The 24,332-nt window shown below is 43.6% G+C and overlaps 1 protein-coding gene across 2 annotated transcripts in view; it reads right to left on the reverse strand.

Moving 5' to 3' along the window:
- The window catches only part of EXT2 (exostosin glycosyltransferase 2), a 1,719,054-nt gene that overhangs the window by 612,030 nt on the left and 1,082,692 nt on the right, over positions 1-24,332 (reverse strand). For both annotated transcript variants that reach the window (XM_044078315.1, XM_044078314.1), the window contains exon 9: positions 24,279-24,332. This exon is cut by the window's right edge and continues 136 nt beyond it. In XM_044078315.1, the coding sequence (XP_043934250.1) occupies positions 24,279-24,332 (54 nt within the window). The remainder of the gene's footprint in view (positions 1-24,278) is intronic.

A 24,332-nucleotide genomic window follows, 5' to 3' on the forward strand; every position in this document is an offset into this window, starting at 1 on the left:
CCCCAAAAGTACCTCACCAAGAGGATCATGGGCTACAAACAGATGTCCTATGCAGCTCGACTAAAGAAACTCCAGCTCTACTCAGTTGCTTACCGCCTACTCAGAGGCGATCTATGCCTGACGTACAAAGCCATGTCAAACCCAGAATTAATGGACATGCTCCACCTCAAAAAATCCAAGTCCCTTAGAGCTACACGCTCCAGGGACCTAAACCTCAGCACAAAAATAAATAGGACATGCTGGAGGGACAGATTCATTTCCCAGAGGCTCCCCTCACTCTGGAATAGAATCCCAATTCATGGCAGACATAGCCCCTCACTGACCCTCTTCAAGCGAAATCTGGACGTGTGGATTGGAAATCACAAATTTACCCCTGGGATCTCTTCTGTGTCCCTGCTAGACAGAGGCACAGTAAACTAATCTTAAAAGGGTACCCTCTGTGACCTACTTTACAGAGGCACAGTAGGCTAATCTAATAGGGAGGCAGAAGCCAAATACACTCTGGCTAGGCTTATAAATGCCCTAGGGCAGATTGCCTAGTATCTCTACCTATGAACCTATAAGAGGAGAAGGTAAACACCTGCACCACACCACATTCAACACATACTCCATCAAAACCTACACCACCTAAACCCACACATAGTAACACAAAACACAGACCTACATTCACGAGAGTGCTCAATAAAAATCTGCCCAAACAACAGAGACCTCCAAAGCTGAAATGCAAGCAACCACCCCCCTAACACTACCCAAATGACACACAGCTCACAAAATCATTGTGCCACTCAACTTCAGCCCATAAGGCAATACAATGTACCCAACATACTAGTCATAGGTGACTCGTCCCACTCACCAGGCTAAACAAGGAGAAAGTTACTGTCAGGTGCCAGGATCTGCCACATAATGCAAGCAATCAGGTCACTCCACAACAAGTACAAATTTAGTGTGAATGACCTGAGATATACCTCCCTGGACTACATGAAGAGAGACATGGAGGAGCTCTCAGATCATGTAGCCCGGGCAGGTATGACCTTAGCCCTGAGTAGTACCCTGCCATCGCCCAGAATGATACCACAATACAAGGACAAAATGATTGACTTCAACAATTGGCTAAGCTTCTGGTGTCATTCTAAGGGATCCAGTGTCTGTCTGCCTGAGACAACATGATCGACAGACCATGATGCTTTGCCAGAGATGGCCTGCACCTGTCGCCCCTGGGATTCCGGATACTGGCTAAGGCTTTTGCCACCCCTATAGTGCCTTTTTTAGGCAAGTTTCAAATGACAAACTCACCACGTAGCAGGTATAAGCAAGCAAAATCTGAGGGTAATGCTACTTAATGCTAGAAGTCTAAACCTCAAAATGCACTCACTCGAGGCACTCCTTAAAATTAAGAACATAGACATCTGTGGAGTGACGGAGACCTGGTTCAAGGCTCCAGAGAGCACCCCTGCATTACCAGGCTGTGACTCATACCACACCTTTCGGCCACCTAACCTGGACCGAAACACTAAAGGAGGAGGCATGCCCATATTCATTAAGGATATCCACACCTCCACGCTAGTTGCTCAACATAATGCATTCGAAATTATCCAAGTGCAACTAACACTGGGCAAGACAGCAATCCAGGTTGTAGCTTGTTACAGATCCCTCACCATGTCCCAGGATGCCCACTCCATGTTTCTTAATATACTGGGTAATATTAAGGTACAGCCCAATACCCTAATAATGGGTGATTTCAACTACCCCACCATCAACTAGGAAAACTACTCATGTACTAACTCATTTGCTCAATGCTTTCTGGAATTCATAAATTCCAACGCCCAAGATCAGCTTGCCCATACCCCCACCAAGCGCAGCAATATCCTGGACCTGGTCATTACCAGTATGGGCAACCTACACCAGAGGTCAACTCCCTATGTCACAAGATGGGTGGCCAACTGTCTCACTGACAGAACCCACACAGTGAAAGTAGCCGACTCCAAATCCAACTTCAAACCAGTAACAAATAGAGTACCACAGGGCTCAGTCCTGGGTCCTCTCCTGTTTGGCATATACTTCTCAGATGTCCAGGCTAATTCAGTAGGTCTTTGGCTAATGAAGTTCGCAGACGACTGCAAACTAGGTGCCATAACAGATTCGCCTAATGATGTGGACATTCTACAAAGGGGCTTCACAGACTGATGCTTGGTGTCAAAGTTATGGCCTCAAGCTCAATGCCAAGAAGTGCACTGTCATACCCGTTGGGAAAAGCACTGTACCCATGAACTACCACATAGGCAGTAGCCTACTAAACACTGATAGTGTGATAAGAGACCTTGGTACACAGGTGGACAGTAGTCTCTCCTTTGATAGTCACATCGCCAGAGTAGTCAGGAAATCCTTGTACATGACACACCTCATCACATATGGGTTCACCTCCAGAAAAAGAGAGGTCATTGTTCCTCTCTACTCATCCCTCATCAGACCCATTATAGAGTACAATGCTCAGTTTGGCATGTACCTCGCAAGACATCTATAACTAGAAAGGCCACAGAAATACCTCACTAAGAGGATTACCGGCTTCAAGCAGATGCCATACTCAGACCGTCTCAAAAAACTCCAGCTCTACTCCATCGCTTATCGCCTACTCAGAGGTGACCTCTGCCTAGCATACAAAGCCATGTCAAACCAAGATCTGTTGGACATGCTACACTTAAAGAAACTCCAGTCCCTCTGAGTGACATGCTCCAGGACGTAAACTTTGCCACCACAATAAATAGAACATGCTGGAGGGATAGATTCCTGTCCCAGAGACTACCCATGCTCTGGGACAGACTATCCATTCATATCAAGCAAAGCTCCTCATTAGCCCTCTTTAACAAGAATCTCGGCAACTGGATGAGAAATAGGAAATTCACCCTGGGGATCACTTATGTGGCTCTGCTAGACAGGGGTGCAGGAAAATAACATTCTTGGGTGCAGGGAACTTTTTTGGCTGGGCTTGTAAAGGCCCCAGAGCCAATAGCCTAGTACCTACCTATGAACCCCTGATGTCTTTTGCTGTGATGTGTTCTTTCACTACTTATGCTAAAGATGTGTCATGTTTAGCAGTCGTCTTCTAGCTAAGAAGGTGTTAAACCATATGCAATGCTACAATATCCTATTTGTTAATACTTAAAATTCAAATGGAGGAAGGAAAGAAAGTATTAGAAGAAAAATTATGATGGAATTAATCCAGAAACTTAATGAAAATTTAGAAGTGAAAGATGAGATTACTATACAAAAACAACAATAATGCAAAAATGAATTACCAAACAGAGAAAAAGTTAAGACTGTCAGATGTTACAAGCAAATGAACAGGGCAGCTTTACAGGCAGAGCAGGTAAGCATCTTAAAATGGTCTGCAAATACAAAGAACTTAAGGTTAGTAAACCCATTATACATAGTTAATTGGGAGGAAATACTATACAAAGCTGAATGATGAAACTTGGAAAGTAAAAGTATATAAATAAAGGTAAAGAACTTCCTTAAAAATGTATCTAGAAAAAATTTAGATAGAAGAAACAACCAACTTTAAGTAAAGATTTGAAAACTCTCAGGTCCAAAAGGAATCATTAGGAGTGTTTTTAACAGAAACTCTGCAACAGTATTGACACCAGTCAAAACCATGATACATGTTGAGGAAAATGTAAGAGCAGCCACTAAGTTAGAAACAAACCACAGTATGGTTATCAAATGGAAAAGAAAATGAGGCGGCATGTTGATTATACAGACCAATTTCTTTCTTGAATATGGGATATAAAACTTTTATAAAGGTCCCAACAACCTAGCTAAATAAATATTGAGCCGGACTGATGCCATCTAAATGTTTACCAAGGACATGTATCTCTATATATATGTTTATGCTACTTAAAGGAAAACTCCACCCTAGAACTACAAAATCTGTTTTTTTCACACTATCTCTGCTTTCTGAGTTATTTTTAACACTGCAAAATAACTGCTTCTTACAGAATTTTAATATGTTTTCTGAAAAATAGCGGTCAGTGGTGCGTGATATATCAATGTGATCTTATATTTCTTCAAGCCTTTCTCTTTCCCATAATCTACTTCAAGTCTGCTTTATTATATACTATCTGTAACAGGACTGTTTCTTTTATTTATTGGATGGCCCTCATTTATGTGCGTCTCAGGGCTTGTTTTACAATATAGTAAGGAATTACACAGCTGCAACCAAAACAGTTGCTAAATTGCAGGCCTTTTGTTCAAAGTATCTTTTCTGCAGTCCTAGGTGAACTGCAAGCCCTGCCCCTACACTTTGGTAAATGTGCTGATACTTTACAAGAAAAAATATTTTTGGACTTTTCTCTACGTCACAGACATATTTAATACTACATGCACGTCATCTTGAAATGTAAAGTACTATAAACAACAAACGTTTAAAGTTTAAAGCTAGCATTTCAATACCGTGATGCTGCTTATGTAAATTTGTCAAAAGAAGTGACAACTGCCTTTGAACCACTGACTGATCTAATTGCTCTGTTTTGCTATGAAAGGCACTGGAAGCAGCTGTGAATCAATGTAAGTTCTCTTTCTCTTGCTCTGCAATTAGGGTTACCACCTGTCCCACTTTGCGAGGGACAGTCCCCTCTTTGGGAAGTTATGTCCTGACAAAAAATTGTAAAAATGGCAAATGTCCTGAGATTTTAGGACAAAATTATTTCCTATATTTTATGTAATAGTTTCATAAAACAGTTATTCTGTATCTGAAATACCTAAATGTTATAAGAAACAGAATAAGCAACTAAAATGCTACAAGAATAAGCTTTTATTTAGGCAAAAAAGTTAAGTTCTAACCATTGTACTGACTGTGGGTATGTGTCGGCATGTAAAATCTGATGTTTGTACCAAAAATGTCCCACTTTGGCCATTTGAAAAGGTGGCAACCCTATCTGCTATAAAGACAATGAAAAACAGTTTCCACCTCTCTGTCTTATTTACAGCAGCTGAGCTCCTGACTACAAATTTCTCTGTTTCTGTGGTATGTCATAAAAGTGTAGACAAATTCCTCTGCAACTTATGTGGAAGTTAAGCTTAAAAAAGTGGGTGGACTTTCTCTTTCTTTGATACCAAAGTGAAGAAATTAAAGATTATAAAGTACAAGCAAATTTCAGGTATCTACACAACACTGGAATCATACTGTAGGGAGAAAGCAACCTAAGAGTTGAGTTAAACTGTAGGACAAGGTGGAGTTTTCCTTTAATGCTTTTGTAGCTTTTCTCCCAGGCCTCTGCTAAAAATGGAACTTGCTGCCCAGTTGGGCTTTCTCAGCAAACAAAGTGAATAATGGTAATAAATAAATCAGAGCAAAATGAATTTACTAGTTAACTCTATGGCATATGGAGACAGAGTTGGAAGTATGACCCAGATGACCTAGGTCTGACCACTGACCAAGGCACTGGAGGAGCTAGCCAAGAAAGGACGAAAGTTAGCAGGAGACACTAGCTCATACACCTCAAAGGATGTGAGAGGGTGACAGTCACACGGTTTACACAACACCTGGGAGCTAAAAGTACAGCTGTGTACACTTACCATAAATGTAAATGTTCAAGTGTATTCACTGTTGCAGTCATTACATTTGGGTTATCTGCCTGCAGGTAGCCCTCAGCCGGCCTGAATACCAGAGTCTTGGCTTCCTGCATCAGATGCTGTCTCTTCTTCTTCCATGACGTCAGGTTGTCAGGGGTATAAAACATGCAGCCAACCCCATTACATCAGTTTTTCTTGCCTCAGATGCCCCCACAATGGGAAGCAATTATATGTTATGGTACACCTCCATCAAAAAGCAAATACACCAGAAAGCTTAGATACACCAAACAAGAAGGAAAGGTAGAGCCAAGAGAAGTCAGGGAGCTGGAGGGAGGGTAACTAGGACTACATCAGTGAATACACTCGAACATCTACATTTATGGTAAGTCTACACAACTGTACTATGTTCTTCGTGTTTCACTGTTGCAGTCGTTACATTTGGGTTGATTCCCAAAGCTAAGGAAGGGAGGAGGAAGTTAGAGAGCATTAGGACCCGCTATTAAGCCCTGCAAGACTGCAGTGGCAAAACCAGCTCTGGATTAAAAAAAAAAATAGGTATGTGGTAATGCTTGGTGAAGGTATGTACAAAGCTCCAGGTAGCAGCTTCTAGGATGTCCCTGATAGGGACTCCTCTGAGAAAGGCTGTAGAGGTAGATGCAGCCCTGGTGGAATGGGATCTTATCCACTGTGAGGTAGGTTTTCCATGGTGCTTATAGCAGAAATGAATGCAATGGGCTATCCATTTAGAAATGGTTTGCTTTGAAATGGCCTTCCCCTCTGCCCCAAAGCCAACTAGCAGCTGTTCAGATTTTCTGAGAGGTTTAGTCCTATCCAAATAAAATCTAAGTTGTCTGTGCACATCCAAAGAGTGCAGTATTCGTTCTCCTTTGTTTTGTGGACTTGGGGAAAAAGGTAGGCAAATGAATGGACTGATTTATGGCCACACTAGACACCACCTTGGACATAAAGGCAGGATTGGTCCTGAGGGAAACCCTGTCTGCACAGAAGATAACAAAGGGCTCCACTGCCATGAGGGCCTGTAATTCATACACTCTTCTTGCTGAAGTGATGGCTAGAAGGAGGGCTGTTTTCCAAGAAAGGAATTTCAACTCTGCAGTAGCAGCTGGTTCAAATAGAGGGAGAGTGAGCTTTTCCAATACAAAGTTAAGGTCCCAGACTGGAGTAGGGTCTCGCCTGTGGGGTCTTAAATTTTTGGCCCCTCTGAGGAACTGTTTTCACAGGGGGTGAGAGAAGAGGGGTGGTTCAGTATTATAATGTGCTGAAATGGCAGAGGCATTAATTTTAATTGACGAGAAGGATAGGCCCTTGTGAAGCATTTCTGTAAAGTACTGAAGAATATGAGGCAAGCTGGGCACCGTTGTGCCCATCCCCTGAGTCTGGCTCCAGGAATAGTATCTTTTCCACTTTTCAGCATAGGATTTTCTAGTACTAGGCCTCCTTGCTTCCAGAATGACATCTAGCACCTGCTTACTGAGGGATGCTATTGGAGAGCTCAAGGAATTAGCCAGGCTGCAAGGTTCAGGGTTTGAAGCTGAGGATGCAGAATCTTGGCCCACCTGCTGGGACAGCAGGGAAGGTGTCTGAGGTAGGTGCCATGGCTTCAGCAGTGTCATACTGCGCAAGAGGGGGTACCAGTGCTGGCGTGGCCAGTCTGGTGCAATCAGTATTGTCCTTGGCTTGTCCTGTTTGATCTTTAGCAGAACCTTCGAGAGGAGAGGCAGAGGGGGAAAGGCATAAACCGTGAGGCTTTCCCGGGTAAAGGACAGGGCATCCACTTTCCAAGCTTGACTGTGGAGAGTCCTTGTGTAGAATTTGTCCAATTGGTAGTTCTGAAGGGAGGCAAACAGGTCTATCTCTGGGTCCTCCATTTGTTCCTCAAGAAGTTGAATATTTTTGGTTCCAGTTTCCATAAGTGTGGATCCATGAGATTTCTGCTTAGGTCATCTGCCAGTGAATTTAGCTTGCCTGGCAGGGACTGAGCTTGTAGGTGTACTTGGTAGCTCAAGGCTGTGTTCCACAGAGCCATGGCTAGTCTGCAGAGAGGTGCAGTGGGTTCCCCTGCTTGTTTATGTACCACATAACTGTGGTGTTGTCTGTCTTTACCAATAATTGTCCTGGAAGGATGTGGTCTTTGAAGGCTGTCAGGGAATTCTGTACAGCTAACATTTCTTTTTGGTTGTTATGCAGGTGCATATGACTCAGGTTCCATTTGCTTTGAATGCACTGCCCTGCCATGTGAGCCCCCCATGCACAGTCTGATGCGTCTGAATTAGGATTTGGGCGGCAGGGGGTAGAGTGAAAGGGAGCCCTTTGTTGTGGTAGCAGGCCTCTGCCCACCAAAGGAACTCTGTCTTTATACAAGGAATGATAGGAATTATTGACTCCAGATCCTAAGAATGTTGGCACCATAGGCTTTTTAGATACCAATGTAGTTTCCTCGTATGCAGTCTTGCACATGGAATCAGAAGAATGCAAGAGGCCATGAACCCCAGGGCTTGCAGAATTTTCCTTGCAGATAGCTGGGTCTTTGTGGGCAGTAGTTTGAAGTAGGTTGTCGAATAAACTTGTTTCTCTGGAGTGAGGAAAGACATCTGGGAAGTTGTGTTCAAGTTTGCTCCCATGAATACAATCTGTTGGCAGGGTACTAGGTGAGATTTCTTTTCGTTTATGGAGTACCCCAGTGAGGTTAGAAGCTTCTTTACGAATGCCAGATGTTTTAACAGCAAGTCCTGGCTTTCTGCCTGAATCAGACAATCATCCAGGTATGGGTATATTTGAATATTTCTCTGCTGGCAAAATGCAATGGCTGGAGCTAGACACTTTGTGAAAACCCTGGGCGCAGTAGATAAGCCAAAGAGAAGTGCAGAGAACTGACAGTGCGTGGAGCCTGCCCTGAAGCATAGGTATTTCCAGCAAGATTCCCTTACTGGAATGTGCAGGTATGCTTCCTTTAAGTCTAAGGTTGCCAACCAGGCATCTTTGCCTAGCATAGGAAGCACCTGTTGAAGTGTTAGCATTTTGAATTTTGGGACTACCAAAAAGGTGTTTAGAATAGAGAGGTCCAGGATAGGACGCCAGGAGCTGTCTTTTCTGGGTACTAGGAAAAGTCTTGAATAAAAACCTTGTCCCCCTTCTTCTGCTGGGACAGGTTGAATAGCCCTGATACTTAGAAGAGAGAGAACCTGCTGGTGAGCCTCTGCCCACTGATTTGGGGGTAGGTCTGGCCAACCGTTTGGACTTGGTAGGGAGTGGAATTTGTATCCTTGGGAAACTATATTTAAAACCCATTTGTCCTGGGTAATGAGTTCCCAGTTTTTTGCATGCAGGGCGAGCTTTCCTCCTAAGGGAGCAGGCAGTTGAGCAGGGCTTGCAGGGGTTAAGGTTAAGTTATTGTGACATTTTTCCATAGGGGGGGTGTCTTACTACTCCCTGCTTTGGAAGTGGGAGCCCACCACTGCTTAGGCCTGTGCATAGCCTGAGACTGTAACCTAGGTGGTCTGCTGTTCCTGGGTTTGGACTGAGAAGGCCTAAAAGAGACTGGAAAGGACCAATTCTTTGAAGGCCAATGCCTAATAAATCTGGGAGGCTGTGCTTGCAGGAAATCTTAACAGTTTTCATAGATTTAGCTTTTTCCTCCATCTTTTTGAGGACTTCTGCTTTGATGCCAAACAGGCGGTCTTGGTTTAAGGGAGCATCCAGTAACTTAGCATTAACATGATCTGGCAGCTTTTGCTCCTTAAGCCAAGCATGCCTTCTACGTACAGACCCAGTGACAGCAGCCCTGCAAGATGCTTCTAAAGAGTCAAAACCACATTGCAAAGTATGTTTACAAACTTGTTCAGCAGAAACGATTAAATCCTGTAATTCTTTGTGTTCAGCACAGTCAGGAATCAACACCATTTTCTGTTTAAGTAGTCCTATAATATGCTGCTGGTACTTTAACATATGAAACTGGCAATTTAAAGCCCTAATGGCCAAAGTAGCAGAAGTGTATACTTTCTTGCCCCATCTGTCCAAGGCTCTAGAATCTCTATCAGAAGGGGTAGGGATTTTTGGTAGCAGTAGCCTTAATGCCTTTTGGACCTTGGGAAATAGTCTCTGTAGGATTCTTGAAGAGGAACTTGTGAGACTCAGGTACTCTGCAATACCTGTCATGTTTTCTGGGAGCTGGAAAGTACAGTTGTGTACACTTACCATAAATGTAGATGTTCGAGTGTATTCACTGTTGCAGTCATTACAATTGGGTTATCCTGCTGCCAGGCTACCCTCAGTCGGCCTGAATTCCAAAGTCTAGGTCCAGCGTCGGTTGCTGTCACCTCATCCCTGACGTCAGTGCGCCAGGGGTATAAAAGATGCAGCCGACGCCATTTTCTTCAGTTTTTCTTGTCCCAGATGTCAGGTGCCCCCAAAAGTGTAGGCTAAAAATATGTCAAAAAACATGCATGTACCAAAGTATATATTTTGGCTTCATCTACAAGCAAATACACCACATAGGTTGTATAGAATAGAGTAGTACAGATAAGTTCCATCAAAGTAATGGGGGATGGCGGGTGGGTAACCTGGACTGCAACAGTGAATACACTCGAACATCTACATTTATGGTAAGTGTACAGATCTGTACTATGTTCTTCGTGTTTCACTGTTGCAGTCATTACAATTGGGTTGAATCCCAAAGCTAAGGCTGGGAGGCTGGAGCTAAATAGCATTAGGGGCGGCTATTAGGCCCTGCAGAACTGCAGTGGCAAAGCCTGCCCTGGACTTCGAGTAGAGTGGTAAGTGATAGTGCTTTGTGAAGGTGTGCACTGAGCTCCAAGCAGCAGCCTCTAAAATGTCTTTGGTTGGTACTCCCCAGAGGAAGGCTGCTGAAGTGGCTGCTGCTCTGGTTGAATGTGGCCTAATGCCCTTAGGTACTGGCTTGCCATGTTGAGAAGAGCAGAAACGAATGCAGTGGCCTATCCACTTTGAAATAGTCTGCTTTGAGATAGCCTTTCCTTGTGATCCTGCAGATTATGCCACAAGTAATTGCTCTGACTTTCTGAAAGCTTTGGTTCTGTTCAAACAGAAGTGTAGCTGTCTGTGTATGTCCAAAGAATGCAGAATTCTCTCCCCCTTATTCTGTGGGTTTGGATAAAAGGTAGGCAGATGAATAGTTTGGTTAAGGGCCACACTGGACACTACCTTAGGCATAAATGTTGGGTTTGTCCAAAGAGAAACTCTGTCTGGATAAAAAATTATAAAAGGTTCCACAGCCATGAGTGCCTGTAGCTTTGAGACTTGTCTTGCAGAAGTTATTGCTAGGAGCAGAGCTGTTTTCCAAGATAAAAACTTTATATCAGCTGCAGCGGCTGGCTCGAAAGGAGGCAGGGTGAGTTTTTCCAAGACATAATAGAGGTCCCATGCAGGCATTGGTGATCTCCTTGGAGGCCTTAAATTTTTAGCCCCTCTAAGGTACTGCCTTAAAGGATGAGAAAAGATTGGTGGGTCTGTATTGTAATAAGCCAAAATGGCAGAGGCATGAATTTTTATAGATGAAAAAGATAGGCCTTTGTCCAGCATCTCAGTCAAGTATTGCAAAATCTGAGGAATGTTTGGTACAGCTGTGTCAATTCCTTGTGCCTGGTTCCAAGCACAGAATCTCTTCCATTTTCCAGCACAGGATTTTCTAGTACTAGGCCTCCTGGCCTCCAAAATGACATTCATCACCGCTTTAGTGAGAGGTGAGTTTTGTATGACTACAATATCCGCCATGCTGCCAGATTTAAGGTCTTGAGTTGGCTGTGCAGGATCTGATTGTTCTGCTGGGACAGTAGATGAGGTACTTGAGGTAAGGTCCAGGCTGGGCATGAAGACAAGTTCCTCAGGATCGGATACCAGTACTGGCATTGCCAGTCTGGGGCAATCAGTATCATTTTTGGCTTCTCCTGTCTGACCTTTAGGAGTACCTTGGGGAGGAGAGGCAGAGGAGGAAAGGCATATACTGTTACGTTTTTCCAGCTGAAAGATAGGGCATCCACTTTCCATGCTTGTCTGTGATAAGTCCTTGTGCAGAATCTCTTTAGTTGGCAGTTGTGAGGTGAGGCAAATAGATCTATGTCCGGGCATCCCCATTTCCTTGTTATGCTGAAGACTTGTGGATCCAATTTCCACTCGTGGGGATCCATGAGGTTTCTGCTTAGTTCGTCTGCCAGAGTATTTATCTTTCCTGGCAGGAATTGTGCCTGCAGATGTACTTGGTAAGTCAATGCTGTGTCCCACAAAGTCATGGCTAGTCTGCAAAGGGGGTATGAATGAGTGCCTCCCTGCTTGTTTATGTAACACATGACCGTGGTATTCTCTGTCTTTATCAGTAGTTGTCCCGGATGAAGTAGGTCCTTGAAGGCTGTCAGGGCATTTTGAACAGCTAGCATCTCTTTTTGATTGATATGTAGATGCATTTGGTTTGTGGACCATGTGCCCTGAATACATCTTCCTGCCATGTGGGCTCTCCAGGCATAATCCAATGCATCCGTTGGTAATATCTGTGTGGCTGGGGGGAGAGTGAATGGCTGTTCCTTGTTCTGGTGACAGGCTTTCACCCACCATCGAAACTCCTGTTGCAGGCAGGGAATTAGAGTGATTATTGTTTCCAGACTGTGGCAATGTTGAATCCAAACACTTTTTAGGTACCACTGAAGTTTCCTCATATGCAGTCTTGCATATAGAATTAGTAGGATGCAGGATGTCACGAAGCCCAAAGCCTGCAGAATTTTTCTTGCAGATAACTGGGCCTTTGTTGCCAACAGTCTGAAATAGGTAGTCAGTTGTCTTTGTTTGTCTGGCATGAGATAAGCCATCTGGGCAGTTGTATTTAAGCTTGCACCCAGGAATATTATCTCTTGAGAGGGTACTAGTTTTGATTTCTGCTCGTTGACTGTGTACCCTAGGCATGATAGTAATCTCTTTACAAATGCCAGATGCTGTAGTAGAATGCCCTTGTTCTCTGCTTGAATGAGGCAGTCATCTAAGTAAGGATATATTTGTATTCCTCTTTGTCTGCAGTATGCAATTACTGGTGCCAGACACTTTGTGAAGACCCTGGGCGCAGTAGATAAGCCAAAGGGCAGTGCAGAGAATTGGTAGTGCATTGAGCCAGCTTTGAATCTGAGGTATCTTCTGCATGTTTGTCTGACTGGGACATGCAGGTATGCCTCTTTTAGATCTAAAGTCACAAGCCAAGCCTTCTTGCCCAACACGGGCAGAAGCTGCTGTAGAGTCAACATTTTGAATTTTGGAATATACAGATATGTGTTTAGAATAGATAGGTCCAGTATTGGTCTCCAGGCTTTGTCCTTTCTGGGTACCAAAAACAGTCCTGAATAGAATCCTTGCCCCTGCTCTTGTTCTGGTACTTGTTGAATGGCCCTCATGTCCATGAGGGATGAAACTTGTTTTTGTGTCTCTGCCCATTGATTGCGTGGCAGGTCTGGCATACCGTTTGGCCTTGGCAGGGTGTGAAAGTGGAACCAGTAGCCTTGTGACACTATATTTAGAACCCATTTGTCCTGGGTGATCATGTGCCAATTTTGTGAAAAAAGTGCTAGTCCCCCCCCCCCCCCACACACACCAAAAGGGCTGCCAAAAGATAAGTACTTGGAGCTGGAAGAGGAAGTCATTGAGATGGTTTCCTGTATGGCTGTGATTTTTCCTCTCAGCTCTTGGAGGTAGAAGCACCCCATCTTTTAGGGCTGTATGCGCCCTGGGGCTGTGATCTGCCTCTGGGACATCTGTATCTGCCTCTTTGTGGCCTATGGGACACTGGAAATGACCAATTTTTTGTAGGCCAGTTCCTGCTAAATCTGGGAGGCTGTACCTGCAAGAAATCCTTGACTATTTGTATAGATTTAGCTTTGTCCTCCATTTTCTTCAACACCTCTTCAGCTTTAGCACCAAACAAAGTATCATGCTGTAATGGAGCATCTAATAGTTTTGCTTTAACATGATCAGGCAGATTCTGTTCTTTTAACCAAGCGTGCCTCCTAATGACAGAACCTGTAATAGCGGCCCTGCAGGAGGCCTCTAGAGAATCAAAACCACATTGCAAAGTATGCTTTCCAACTTGTTCAGCTGCATGCAATAAATCCTGCATTTCTTTGTTGTCTGCACATTCTGAATTTGCTGGCATTTTCTGTTTAAGCAATGACATTAGATATTGCTGATATTTAAGCATATGAAATTGGCAATTTAAGGCTCTTACAGCCAAGGTAGCAGAAGTACAAATCTTTTTACCCCATCTGTCTAGGGCCCTAGAATCCCTATCAGAGGGGATCAGTTTTTTTGCAGTAGAAGCCTTGATCCCTTTGGGACCCTGAGAGATGGTTTCTGGGCCAGCAGAAGGGTTTTATAAAGAAATTTATGTGAATCAGGAACCCTATAGTATCTATCTGGCTTAACAGGAGCTGGTGGTAAAGTGTCTGGAGATAGACTGAACTTTGAAAATACATCATCTACAATGTCTAAAACAGGCGGGATAGCAAGGGGCCTGTGCTGAGGCAGTAAAAGGAAGTCTCTGAGCCTTTTCTTGGATTCAGAGTAATCTTGGCTCTCCCAGTGGAAATCCTCCCTAGGGATTCTAGGGCCCTAGACAGATGGGGTAAAAAGATTTGTACTTCTGCTACCTTGGCTGTAAGAGCCTTAAATTGCCAATTTCATATGCTTAAATATCAGCAATATCTAATGTCATTGCCTGTTTTGTGAAAAAAAGAAAAAAAGAAAAAAAAATATCTCTTGTTTTTCCTGCTTTACTAGTTTAGTCCAGTTTCAGAGTTGCTGATTCCTGGGCTTTGGTTGTAGTTCCTGTGTACTGTTTCCTTGCCTTATTTGGGGGAAAGGAAGTTACCTTGCTTACCAGTGGGAGTGGGAAGCATTGAGCTGCCTTTTGTCCAGTTTTGTGAGGTTTCAGCCAGTAACTAGTAGTTTATTGGTCGTTTTGGGCCAGTTTCTAGCTTTTTCCAGCCCCCTGGTATAAAACGCGCTAAATTAGCGCGAATTAGCGCGATTTAGCGCAGAGCTGCCACTGTTGCACACTAGGGCAGTGCCGGTTAAGCAGGTTTAAACTATTCAAGCTACCTAAAGTCCACTCTTCAAATTTTCCCTTAAAACTACCTTCCTCGAACTATACTACTGATCAAATCAGCGTATCCTATAACTAAAAAGATCATCTCTACTTGACTCCAAGTAGACTATTCTCTATCTGTTAAACCTAGCACTTGCTCCTGCAGTACTTATTACCTTGATACAGCACCCTTGTCATAGATAGTACCCCAAAAAGGCAACCCCCCATTTCTCGGTCACCCACGTCCCCCGGAATCTTTTTTTTTTAATTTTTTTGTCTATCCTTCTAGCATGTCGAGGGATCAGTTGCTAGTGTCCTCTCCTGCTCAGCTGGTGAACCTGGGAATATTGAGGCAATGTTACAATTGCCTCATGTACACAGACAACCCTCTCCTCCTCCCACAAAACACAAATACATGCGAGAGATGCAACTATACGGCCAAACTGGAGGCTGAGCTCTCTCAACATAGGACTGGCAAGACCAGTCAGGAGGAGAAGGTTACCACACACACTATAGACCCAGTCTCACATAGTACCATTACAACCTCAAATCATACACATAAACACACAAAGACATACTCGAGGCTCTGATCAAAAATCTACCAAAACAGCAGAGGCCACCAAAGCAGACACCCAAACAACCACCTCAGAACACAACACCATAACACATAGACCTCACAGTCAGAGTGTCAAACAGTCACAGCCCTTAAGGCCAAACACAATGCCAGACACACTAATCATTGGTGACTCCATAGTCAGACACACTGGCGTCCGCTCACCAGACTGAGTAAGGAGAAGGTCACAGTAAGCTGCCTGTCGGGCGCTAGAATCCGCCACATAACGCAAGCACTCAGGTCTCTCAACAGCAGGTACAAATACGACTCAGTCATTGTCCACGCTGGTGTAAACGACCTGAGACGTACCTCCTTGGACTACATGAAAAGAGACATTGAGGAGCTCTCTGATCATGTAGCCCAGGCAGGTATGACCCTGACCTTGAGCAGTATCCTACCTTCACCAAGAATGATGCCACAATACAGAGATAAGATGATCAGCTTTAACATTTGGCTTAAACACTGGTGTCATTCAAAGGGGATCCAGTATCTGTCTGCCTGGGATGAAAGCTGGACAAGCCACGCTGCTTCGCAAGGGACGGCTTGCACCTGTCACCCCTGGGATTCCGGATATTGGCAAAGGCTCTTGCCACCCCCATAGTGCCTTTTTTAGGCAAGGCTCAAATTCTAAACCTACCACCCTAGAACACAAAAAAGGAAAAAAACTAAAGGTAATGCTGCTCAATGCCAGAAGTCTAAATCTCAAAATGCACGCTTCGAGGCCCTTCTCAGTATGGAGAACATCGATGTCTGTGCTGTGACAGAAACCTGGTTCAAGGCTCCTGAGAGCACCCCAGCGCTATCAGGTTTTACCTCATATCATGCGTTCCGGCCCCAAAATCCGGACAATACCAAGAAAGGAGGGGGGGTATCCATATTCATCAAGGACACCCACACCAAGACTGGTGGCAACGCACGATGCATCGGAGACCATCCAGGTGCAATTAACCATAGGCAAGACTGCTCTGCAAATTGTAGCATGTTACAGGCCACCCTCAAACTCAGGAACCTCACATGGCCTTCCTGAAAACACTAGAGGGGATAAATGTATCACCAAACACCATCATACTAGGTGACTTCAATTACCCTAATATAGACTGGGAACACTACTCAAGCCCAAACACCCTAGCCCAAAAGTTCCTGGAATTCATAAACTCAAATGCCATGGAACAACTAGTCACCATCCCCACAAGAGGAGATAACATACTTGATCTCATCATCACGAACATGGGAGCACAATGTTCAACACCGAAGTATACCCCTCACTGGTGAGATCAGATCACAAACTAATCTCGCTGGAGGTCCTCATCCCACCCCACCTGAAATAAAAGACCACAGTAAAGAACTTCTCAAAAGCCGACTTCACACTTCTAAAGACTAGTGTGGTCTCCTTTCAGGCCCCGAGCCGGAAAACAATACTCAAGCCGCTGAATCACTTACAAATGCCTTCTACCAGCACCTGCAGGACTGCATGGATAAGGCAATCCCTAGCAAAACAAAGACTCTTTGTACCAAAGGCAAGCGTCCAGTCTGGTGGACCCCAGCCATAAACAAACTCTACAACAAAAGGAGGAAGCTACTACAAGATAGAGCAAAATCCTTAAAAGGTAAGACACCCTTGATCACTATAAGTAAAAACTAAGAGCTCTCATAAAATCATCCAAAGCAAATTTGAGAGAAAAATAGCTAAAGACTCAAAAGACAATCATAAGGCCTTCTTTAGCTATGTTAGAAACCTAGGAGGAAACTCCCAGATATGCTCAGAACTAGTTCAAAATGATGTGAAGATTACTGATCGTACAGACATTGCCAACATACTGGCTGACAGGTTCAGTGCAAACTCCCAAAAGGAGAGATATCTATACCAAACAAGTGCAGCCCCCCAAACATCTCCAGCGCCCAAGTGAGAACTGCTCTCTCCAAAGCAAAAAACACAGCATCCATGGGACCTGATGGTGTCCCCGGCTGTGTGCTCCACGAACTCAATGAGGAATTAAACCCACAGCTAGGACAACTGTTTAATCAAAGTCTTACCTCTGGATCATGCCAGGAGTGGCGCACTGCAACTGTGGTCCCACTTCACAAAGCGGTGCCTCCACAGACCCTGGAAATTACCGGCCCATTAGCTTGACAAGCCTTATCTGCAAAGCCATGGAGAGGATCATAATGGACCTCATAAATAAAGACATAGGGAATTTGCAGACTTTGGATCCAACCCAGTTTGGCTTTGTCAAAGGCAGATCATGCCTTTTAAACTTGGTTGACTTTTTCAAAACAGTCACCAAAGCCATTGATGAGGGAAAGGCAGTCCATACAGCCTACCTCGATCTGGCTAAGGCCTTCGATACAATACCCCACTCGGGTATCATTGAAAAACTCATCAGCTTAAATGTTAACCCATACATCACAAGATGGGTTGCAAACTGGCTGAGTGACAGAACCCACAGGGTCAGAGTTGCTGGTGCCATGTCAGACTCAAAGCCTGTCACAAGTGGTGTCCCACAGGGCTCAGTTCTGGGCCCACTCTTGTTTGGCATCTACTTTTCCTAAGTACAAGCAAACACAGGAGGGTTATGGCTGACAAAGTTTGCAGATGACTGCAAACTGGGCGCCATAGTAGAAAACACATCTGACACAGATATCCTTCAGAAGGGTCTCACAGAAACGGATAACTGGTGCCAGAGCCACGGCCTAAAGTTAAATGCCAAAAAATGCATAGTCATACCCTTCGGGAAAAACAAGGTTACCCCTAGCTACCAAATAGGTGGCAATCCACTGAGCACAGAAGAAGTTATCAGGGACCTGGGGACCCAGGTTGATAGTAGTCTGTCATTCGACACCCATGTAGCTAAAGTAGTTAGGAAGACCTTCTACATTGCCCACCTTATCATGAAGAAATTCTCATCTAGATCAAGGGAGGTCATTGTTTCCCTTTACTCATCACTCATCAGACCAATGATTGAGTACAATGCCCCATTCGGAATGTATCTGACCCGACACTTGCAGCAGCTGGAGAGGCCACAAAAGTTCCTCACCAAAAGGATAAAAGGTCTCAAAATCTGTCCTATGCTGCCCGACTGAAAGAACTCCAGCTCTATTCAGTCGCACGCTTGCTCAGAGGTGACCTTTGCCTAACATACAAGGCCATGTCAAACCCAGATTTGATGAATATGCTTCACCTCAAAAAATCTAAATCCATCAGAGCCACAAAGGCGGAGACTTAAACCTCGACACGGCTATCAATAGGGCGTGCTGGAGGGATAGATTCATCACCCAAAGACTCCCTATGCTGTGGAACAAAATCCCGGTACATGTGAGGCAGAGCACCTCGCTGGCCTTGTTCAAGAGAAATCTTGACCAATGGATGGGAGATCGCAGATATACCCCAGGGATTACCTCAGTGTCACTGCTCGACAGAGGCACAGCAAAATAATGGGTATAGTTCCCCATACTAAAGGGGTGGCGTAAGCCACAAAACTATGGGCTAGGCTTGTAAATGCCCTCGGGCAGATAGCCTAGTATGAACCTATGAACCTATGAACTTATAGTATGCAGTTTGTTTGTGTCTTTCGGCTTTTCCCGGTTAGGGGTCGCCAGAGCGGAACTCTGGTCTGCTAATGACTGGCAGTAGAGTTTTACATGCTGGCTTGCTGGGCCTAACGCACAACCTTCAATGAAGGAACGCCCGTTCATGCATGTCGCCACACAGAAGACGCTCTAACTGAGAATCGAACAGGCAACGTCTAACTGTGAGGCGACAATGCTACCGCAGCACCACCACCGCAGCCCCTCATAGTATGCAGTGTCTACCCAAAAGAGTAATCCTTGGGAGGAGAGGCTGAAGGGATAGATTCTTCAGCATCAGAATACTCATAGAGAGGAAGAGAATATTCCTGTTCAGAGGAGGAATCAGAGGAAATGAATACCTGGTCTGAAGATTCATATTCTAACTCTTGCCTAGGCCTCTTATCAGGAGGGGGATGGGAACCCCTGATCAAAGTAATTAGGTCTTCGGCCATTTTAAGCATCTTTTTTTTTTTAGGCATGGAGGCCTGTCCAGGAGAATGCTGTACTTGTTTCTTTGTCTTTAGAGTAGCTTTAGTCTTTGCCTCTGAAGCTGAAGTAGGTTTCACATATAACTGTGTAGGCCTGAAAACACCCTCAGAAGCCGATGCCTGCTCAGCGGCTCCGGACCCATCTGAGGTAATAGTTTCCGAGTGTCCAATACCTTGAGTTTTCAGCGGCCTTGGCTCCACGTGGGAGTCGGAAGTGGCCTGTGGCTCTGAGGTAGTGGGCGTCAGGGGCTGTGAAAGCGCCTCACTGAGAACCGGCGACAGGCCTAGCAGAAGCCTCGTCGTCGGTTTTGGATCTCGGATGCCTGTCCTTTTCTTTTTCTTTGCGCTTTTTATAAACTCCGGTAGTCAGCTGTTCCGACGGCATTATATAATTAAATCTTCTGCCAAAGTAATGGAATGCAAAATCGTACCGACGCTTAATATTGCGTTGGTTAAATCTAGCACAAAACTAACAACTAGCAACGTTATGGTCAGGGCCTAGGCAAGGAATACAGTAAGAATGAAAAGCCTTATGAGGTATTTGCTTCCCACAAGAAATACAATTATTAACTTTTTCTGACATCGGTCTGGAGCAAGAAAAAAGTTTCCTCAATGGGGTACTTAGCTTTAATGAAGACTTCGGATCTGAAATTCGAATTTGAAAAACTCAGGAGTCGGCCGACCGGCACTTGTGAACTGCTTTTGCTTCAGGCACTGCGCGGCAAGAAAGACTGAAGAAAATGGCGTCAGCTGCATCTTTTATACCCTTGGCGCACTGGCGACAGCAACCGTCGCCGGACCTAGACTTTGGAATTCAGGCCGACTGAGGGTAGCCTGCCAGCAGGATAACCCAATTGTAATGACTGCAACAGTGAAACACGAAAAATATGTAAAGTTTCTGGGGACAGGCTAGATTCTACAATGTCCAGAACAGGAGGGATAGCTAAACACCTGCGTTGAGGAAGGAGTAAGAATTCCCTAAACCTCTTTTTGGAGTCAGAGTAATCCTGGCTTTCCCAGAGGAAATGCTCCCTAAGAGTGTGCAAGGTTTCACCAAAAGAAAAATCTTCTGGAGGGGAAGTAGAGGGAATGGAATCCTCTGCATCAAAATCCTCATAGGTAGATAAGGGCAAATCCTGGTAATCAGAAGAAACAGAAATATCAGAATCCTGATCAGAAGAATCAAAAGGAAAATCAGTTCTATGTCTCTTAGAGGGGGAAGGCTGGCTTCCCCTAATTAAAGTAATAAGGTCTTCAGCCATTCTAACCATTTGTTTTTTAGGCATATGGGCCTGTCCATGCGGTTTGGATGTCGGCTTTCTAAGCGTGGGTCGAGTTTTAGGCCTGGATGAAGAAGATGGTGTCGGTTTAAAATGCAAGTCTGTAGGCCTGAATACACCCACAGAAGCCAGTGCCTGCACAGCGGCTCCGGACCCATCCAAGGTAGAGATGTCCACAGGTTCCATAGTCAAAGAAGCATCTCATGGCATACTGGACACCGAATGGGTCTCAGTAGAGGCCTGGAAATCTGAAGTAGCGGGTATCAGGGGCTGCAAAAGCACCTGAGTACTGGCGGACTCGCAACTAGCTTAACGGAAGCGTCGTCGGCAGTTTTGGACCTATGCGGTCTGTCTCTGTCTTTATCCTTACTTTTTTTGGAAAATTGGTAGTCAGATGGCTTACCGAAGCCACTTCTGGATAGTTATATACAGTACCAAAATAATTTGCTGCAAAAATAGATCGATGACGAATAGTTTGGAGGTTGAATAAAGCACAAGAGGGGTGTCGTGGTCTGGGTCTAGGCAAGGAATGCAGTACGAATGAAAATCTTTATGAGGTATTTGCTTTCCACAGGTAAGACAATTGTTAACTTTTCCTGACATCAATTAAGAGCAAGAAAAAGGATCCCAGTGGGGTACTTAGCTTTTTCAAACACTTCAGTTCTGAAACTCAAAAAATTTAAATTTCTGGAGTCAGCTGACCAGCACTTGCGAACTGTTTCTGCTTCGGGCACCGCGCAGCAAGAAAGACTGATGTAATGGCGTCGGCTACATGTTTTATATCCCTGACAACCTGACGTCATGGAAGAAGAGACAGCATCCGAAACAGGAATCCAAGACTCTGGTATTCAGGCCGGCTGAGGGCTACCTGCAGGCAGATAACCCAAATGTAATGACCGCAACAGTGAAACACGAAGAACATCTAAAGATATACATTTTCTACCATTAATATAGGCCTGCCAAGGACTAAATAAATGCAGAACTGAGCCTGCCAAGGAGTAAATAAATGAAAAAGTGAGCCTGCCAAGTACTAAGTAAATGCACCTGACTGAGTATCAAGTAGTGCACCATCCCTAACAGATAAGATGTCATAATCACAAACTTCTGAGTGCCTTACTCAGTGTCCCCGGATGCAGGGAAGTTGAGTGGGACCAATAAATGGGTCGATACTGAGTTTTCGATGGTTGTGAGGACAATGGTGGAAACAAAACCCCGGACTTACTACATGTAGGCACATGATGGGAAATATAAGATGAGAAGGCCGTGTAAGAAAATTGGGACAGGAAAAGGTCACAATGTAAACAGCATTATCAAAAGATGCTGAAAAAGCCTGTACCAGACTCAAGTAGAAATACTTCAGGGATCATGATAAGACAACATTTTCAGCTAAAGCTTTTCAAGGAATTACAGCTCTCTTTCAGAAGCTGACAGCAAAAGTTAAGACAATCAGTACTTTCTAATTCACCTACAGTTATTAGGAAAAGAACATATACCACACTCCTACATGAAATAAAATAGGAAAGGCTGAAAGCAGAAATAGTAAGACACTTTAATAACTGATTGGAGTTATCTTTATCATTACTAACAGTGAAAACTTCACAGAAAAATAGCTTATCGTGTTTATTTTTAGTTACAAAACTTTACTGCTTTTTAACACTCCAAACATTGGACCAAACTAAATGAAATAAGCAAATTCCTATGAAAGAAAAAGTAGACATTGTGGGCACTGGAATGCTGATTAAATACAGGAAGTTAGGAGGACCTGGCATACTAGGCCATACAACTTATTCAACAAATGCCTAATTATTTAATTGAGCAGAATTGCTACAGAAGATAGAAGTTAAAGGTAGCTATATATGGGGCAAGATGCTTATGAAGAAGGAAAGAAGAAATGACAATTTTAACAAGAATTTTAAGTCAAAAGAGTTAAAATTAAAATGGTGTGATATTCTTTGTCCGGTTCTCTCACCTGCTCAGAAAATGGCAGATGTTTAGGATTTAAAAAATGTAATTAATGAGGAAAGAATAAACAGATGGAGATAAAACATCTTACAATGGTAAAACAGAACACAAAGTCCCAGAGTTCATACATCACAAATATAACTCAATACTTTAGCCTTGAGAGCAAAACAAAGCAGTAAAGCTGGGAGGAAGAATTGGTGCAGGATATTTCTGAGGACTACTGAAAGCAGGTCTAAGACACAGACTCCATGCAGATACTTTGACTTTCTGTACAAAACAGATGAAACACTGAAGTAGGTACTCCCCAACTTGAGAAAGACAGGTAACATCTAGACAGGTCTAGTACTGACAAATGCTGGAGACAATGTCAGGGCATGGGAAACAATACAAACAACTTTCAGATGTGCCCAATAAAAAAAGGACTACTGAGAACAGAATGGAGTGTAAAATCATGGATTAAATACAGTTGCTGGACAGTAACCAGATGGTACCGAGCCTCTCACAAACAGAAAAATGTGATACAAGAAAAATGGAAAATTCTTTCTGGGGATGTCTGACATGAAGGGTTACAAAATTAGTAATTCATAACAAGATAAATAAATAAGACACCATCCTCAGAAGATTGGAGTAAAATCTAGAAAAGACTACAAGGGCACAGAAAATAATGGCCAAGCTTCGATTACAGGGAGAAATACAACATAGCTTGGCATCTACTTCAAAATACGACATTGGGGACAAGGAAGACAGCTGGGTTAATAAAGAGCTTCTGAATAAAACAAGCTGGAAAACCTGGAGGTAAAACAAGAAAGGACAAAATGGCACTGAAGTATACAGAAAAACTAGAGAAAAAAATAGAAGCAAATACACTAAGTTTCTTATAAATGACAAAAAGAAATGTGTTTGGATCAACATAGCTGCGATATTATTATACATTTACTTTATGGCTTTTTACAATACACTGCAACAATAAGTAGAGAATATAAGAAGAAACTACACTGGTCAAAACAGAAACCAGAAATTTGTGAAAAAGAAAAAAAAACGAAATATACTGCAAGCAGACTTGGGATGGTTTTGGTCATTAAAAAGGAAAAACATCTATAAAAAAGCAGTAAGACAACAAGCAGTGACACACAAGTCTGAGTATGAAAATCATCAAAAGGTAAGTGTTGAGAAGCACAAGGTAGAAATGTAGAATGACGAAGGTCCTAGAACTGCCTAGAAAAATTAACCAAAGAGAGGACAGCACAATCAGATAAACCAACATGAAGAAAATACAGTATCTACATGAAAATAGGAGCCAGTGTGCCCTAAAAGGAAACCCAGCTGGCAGAAGCAAAACAGAATTGGGGGAAAAAATGAAAATTAAGACGTTACTAAATGCCTCTACCTGTCTAAAGAAAAATGTGGATGAATAAAGATACTACAAGTAAAGTTTACTGTGAATGCAGAAAACAAAGACGTGAAAATATGTTTTTCTTCCTCTCCTCCTTTTCAAGTCCTGCAAGAAAACAGAAGTTGGCAAAAGACGGAAACATCACAACAACCCGAAACACTTCCTGCTCGATAAACTATTATAAATGCTTAGTTGGCATTTAAAATATTACATTGTTTCTATACAAAGAAAAAATTAAACACTGCGGAAAATGCACATACATGCAACAAACTTTTCATCCTCTTGCTAGGCCTACCTTCGGGTGGATTTTTATTTTGGTTATTCCACACAACCAGTAATTTGGAGAGGC

This window comes from Protopterus annectens, chromosome 7.part0 (genome assembly GCF_019279795.1).
Source record: "Protopterus annectens isolate FY-2018-M chromosome 7.part0, PAN1.0, whole genome shotgun sequence".
Lineage (NCBI taxonomy): Eukaryota > Metazoa > Chordata > Ceratodontiformes > Protopteridae > Protopterus > Protopterus annectens.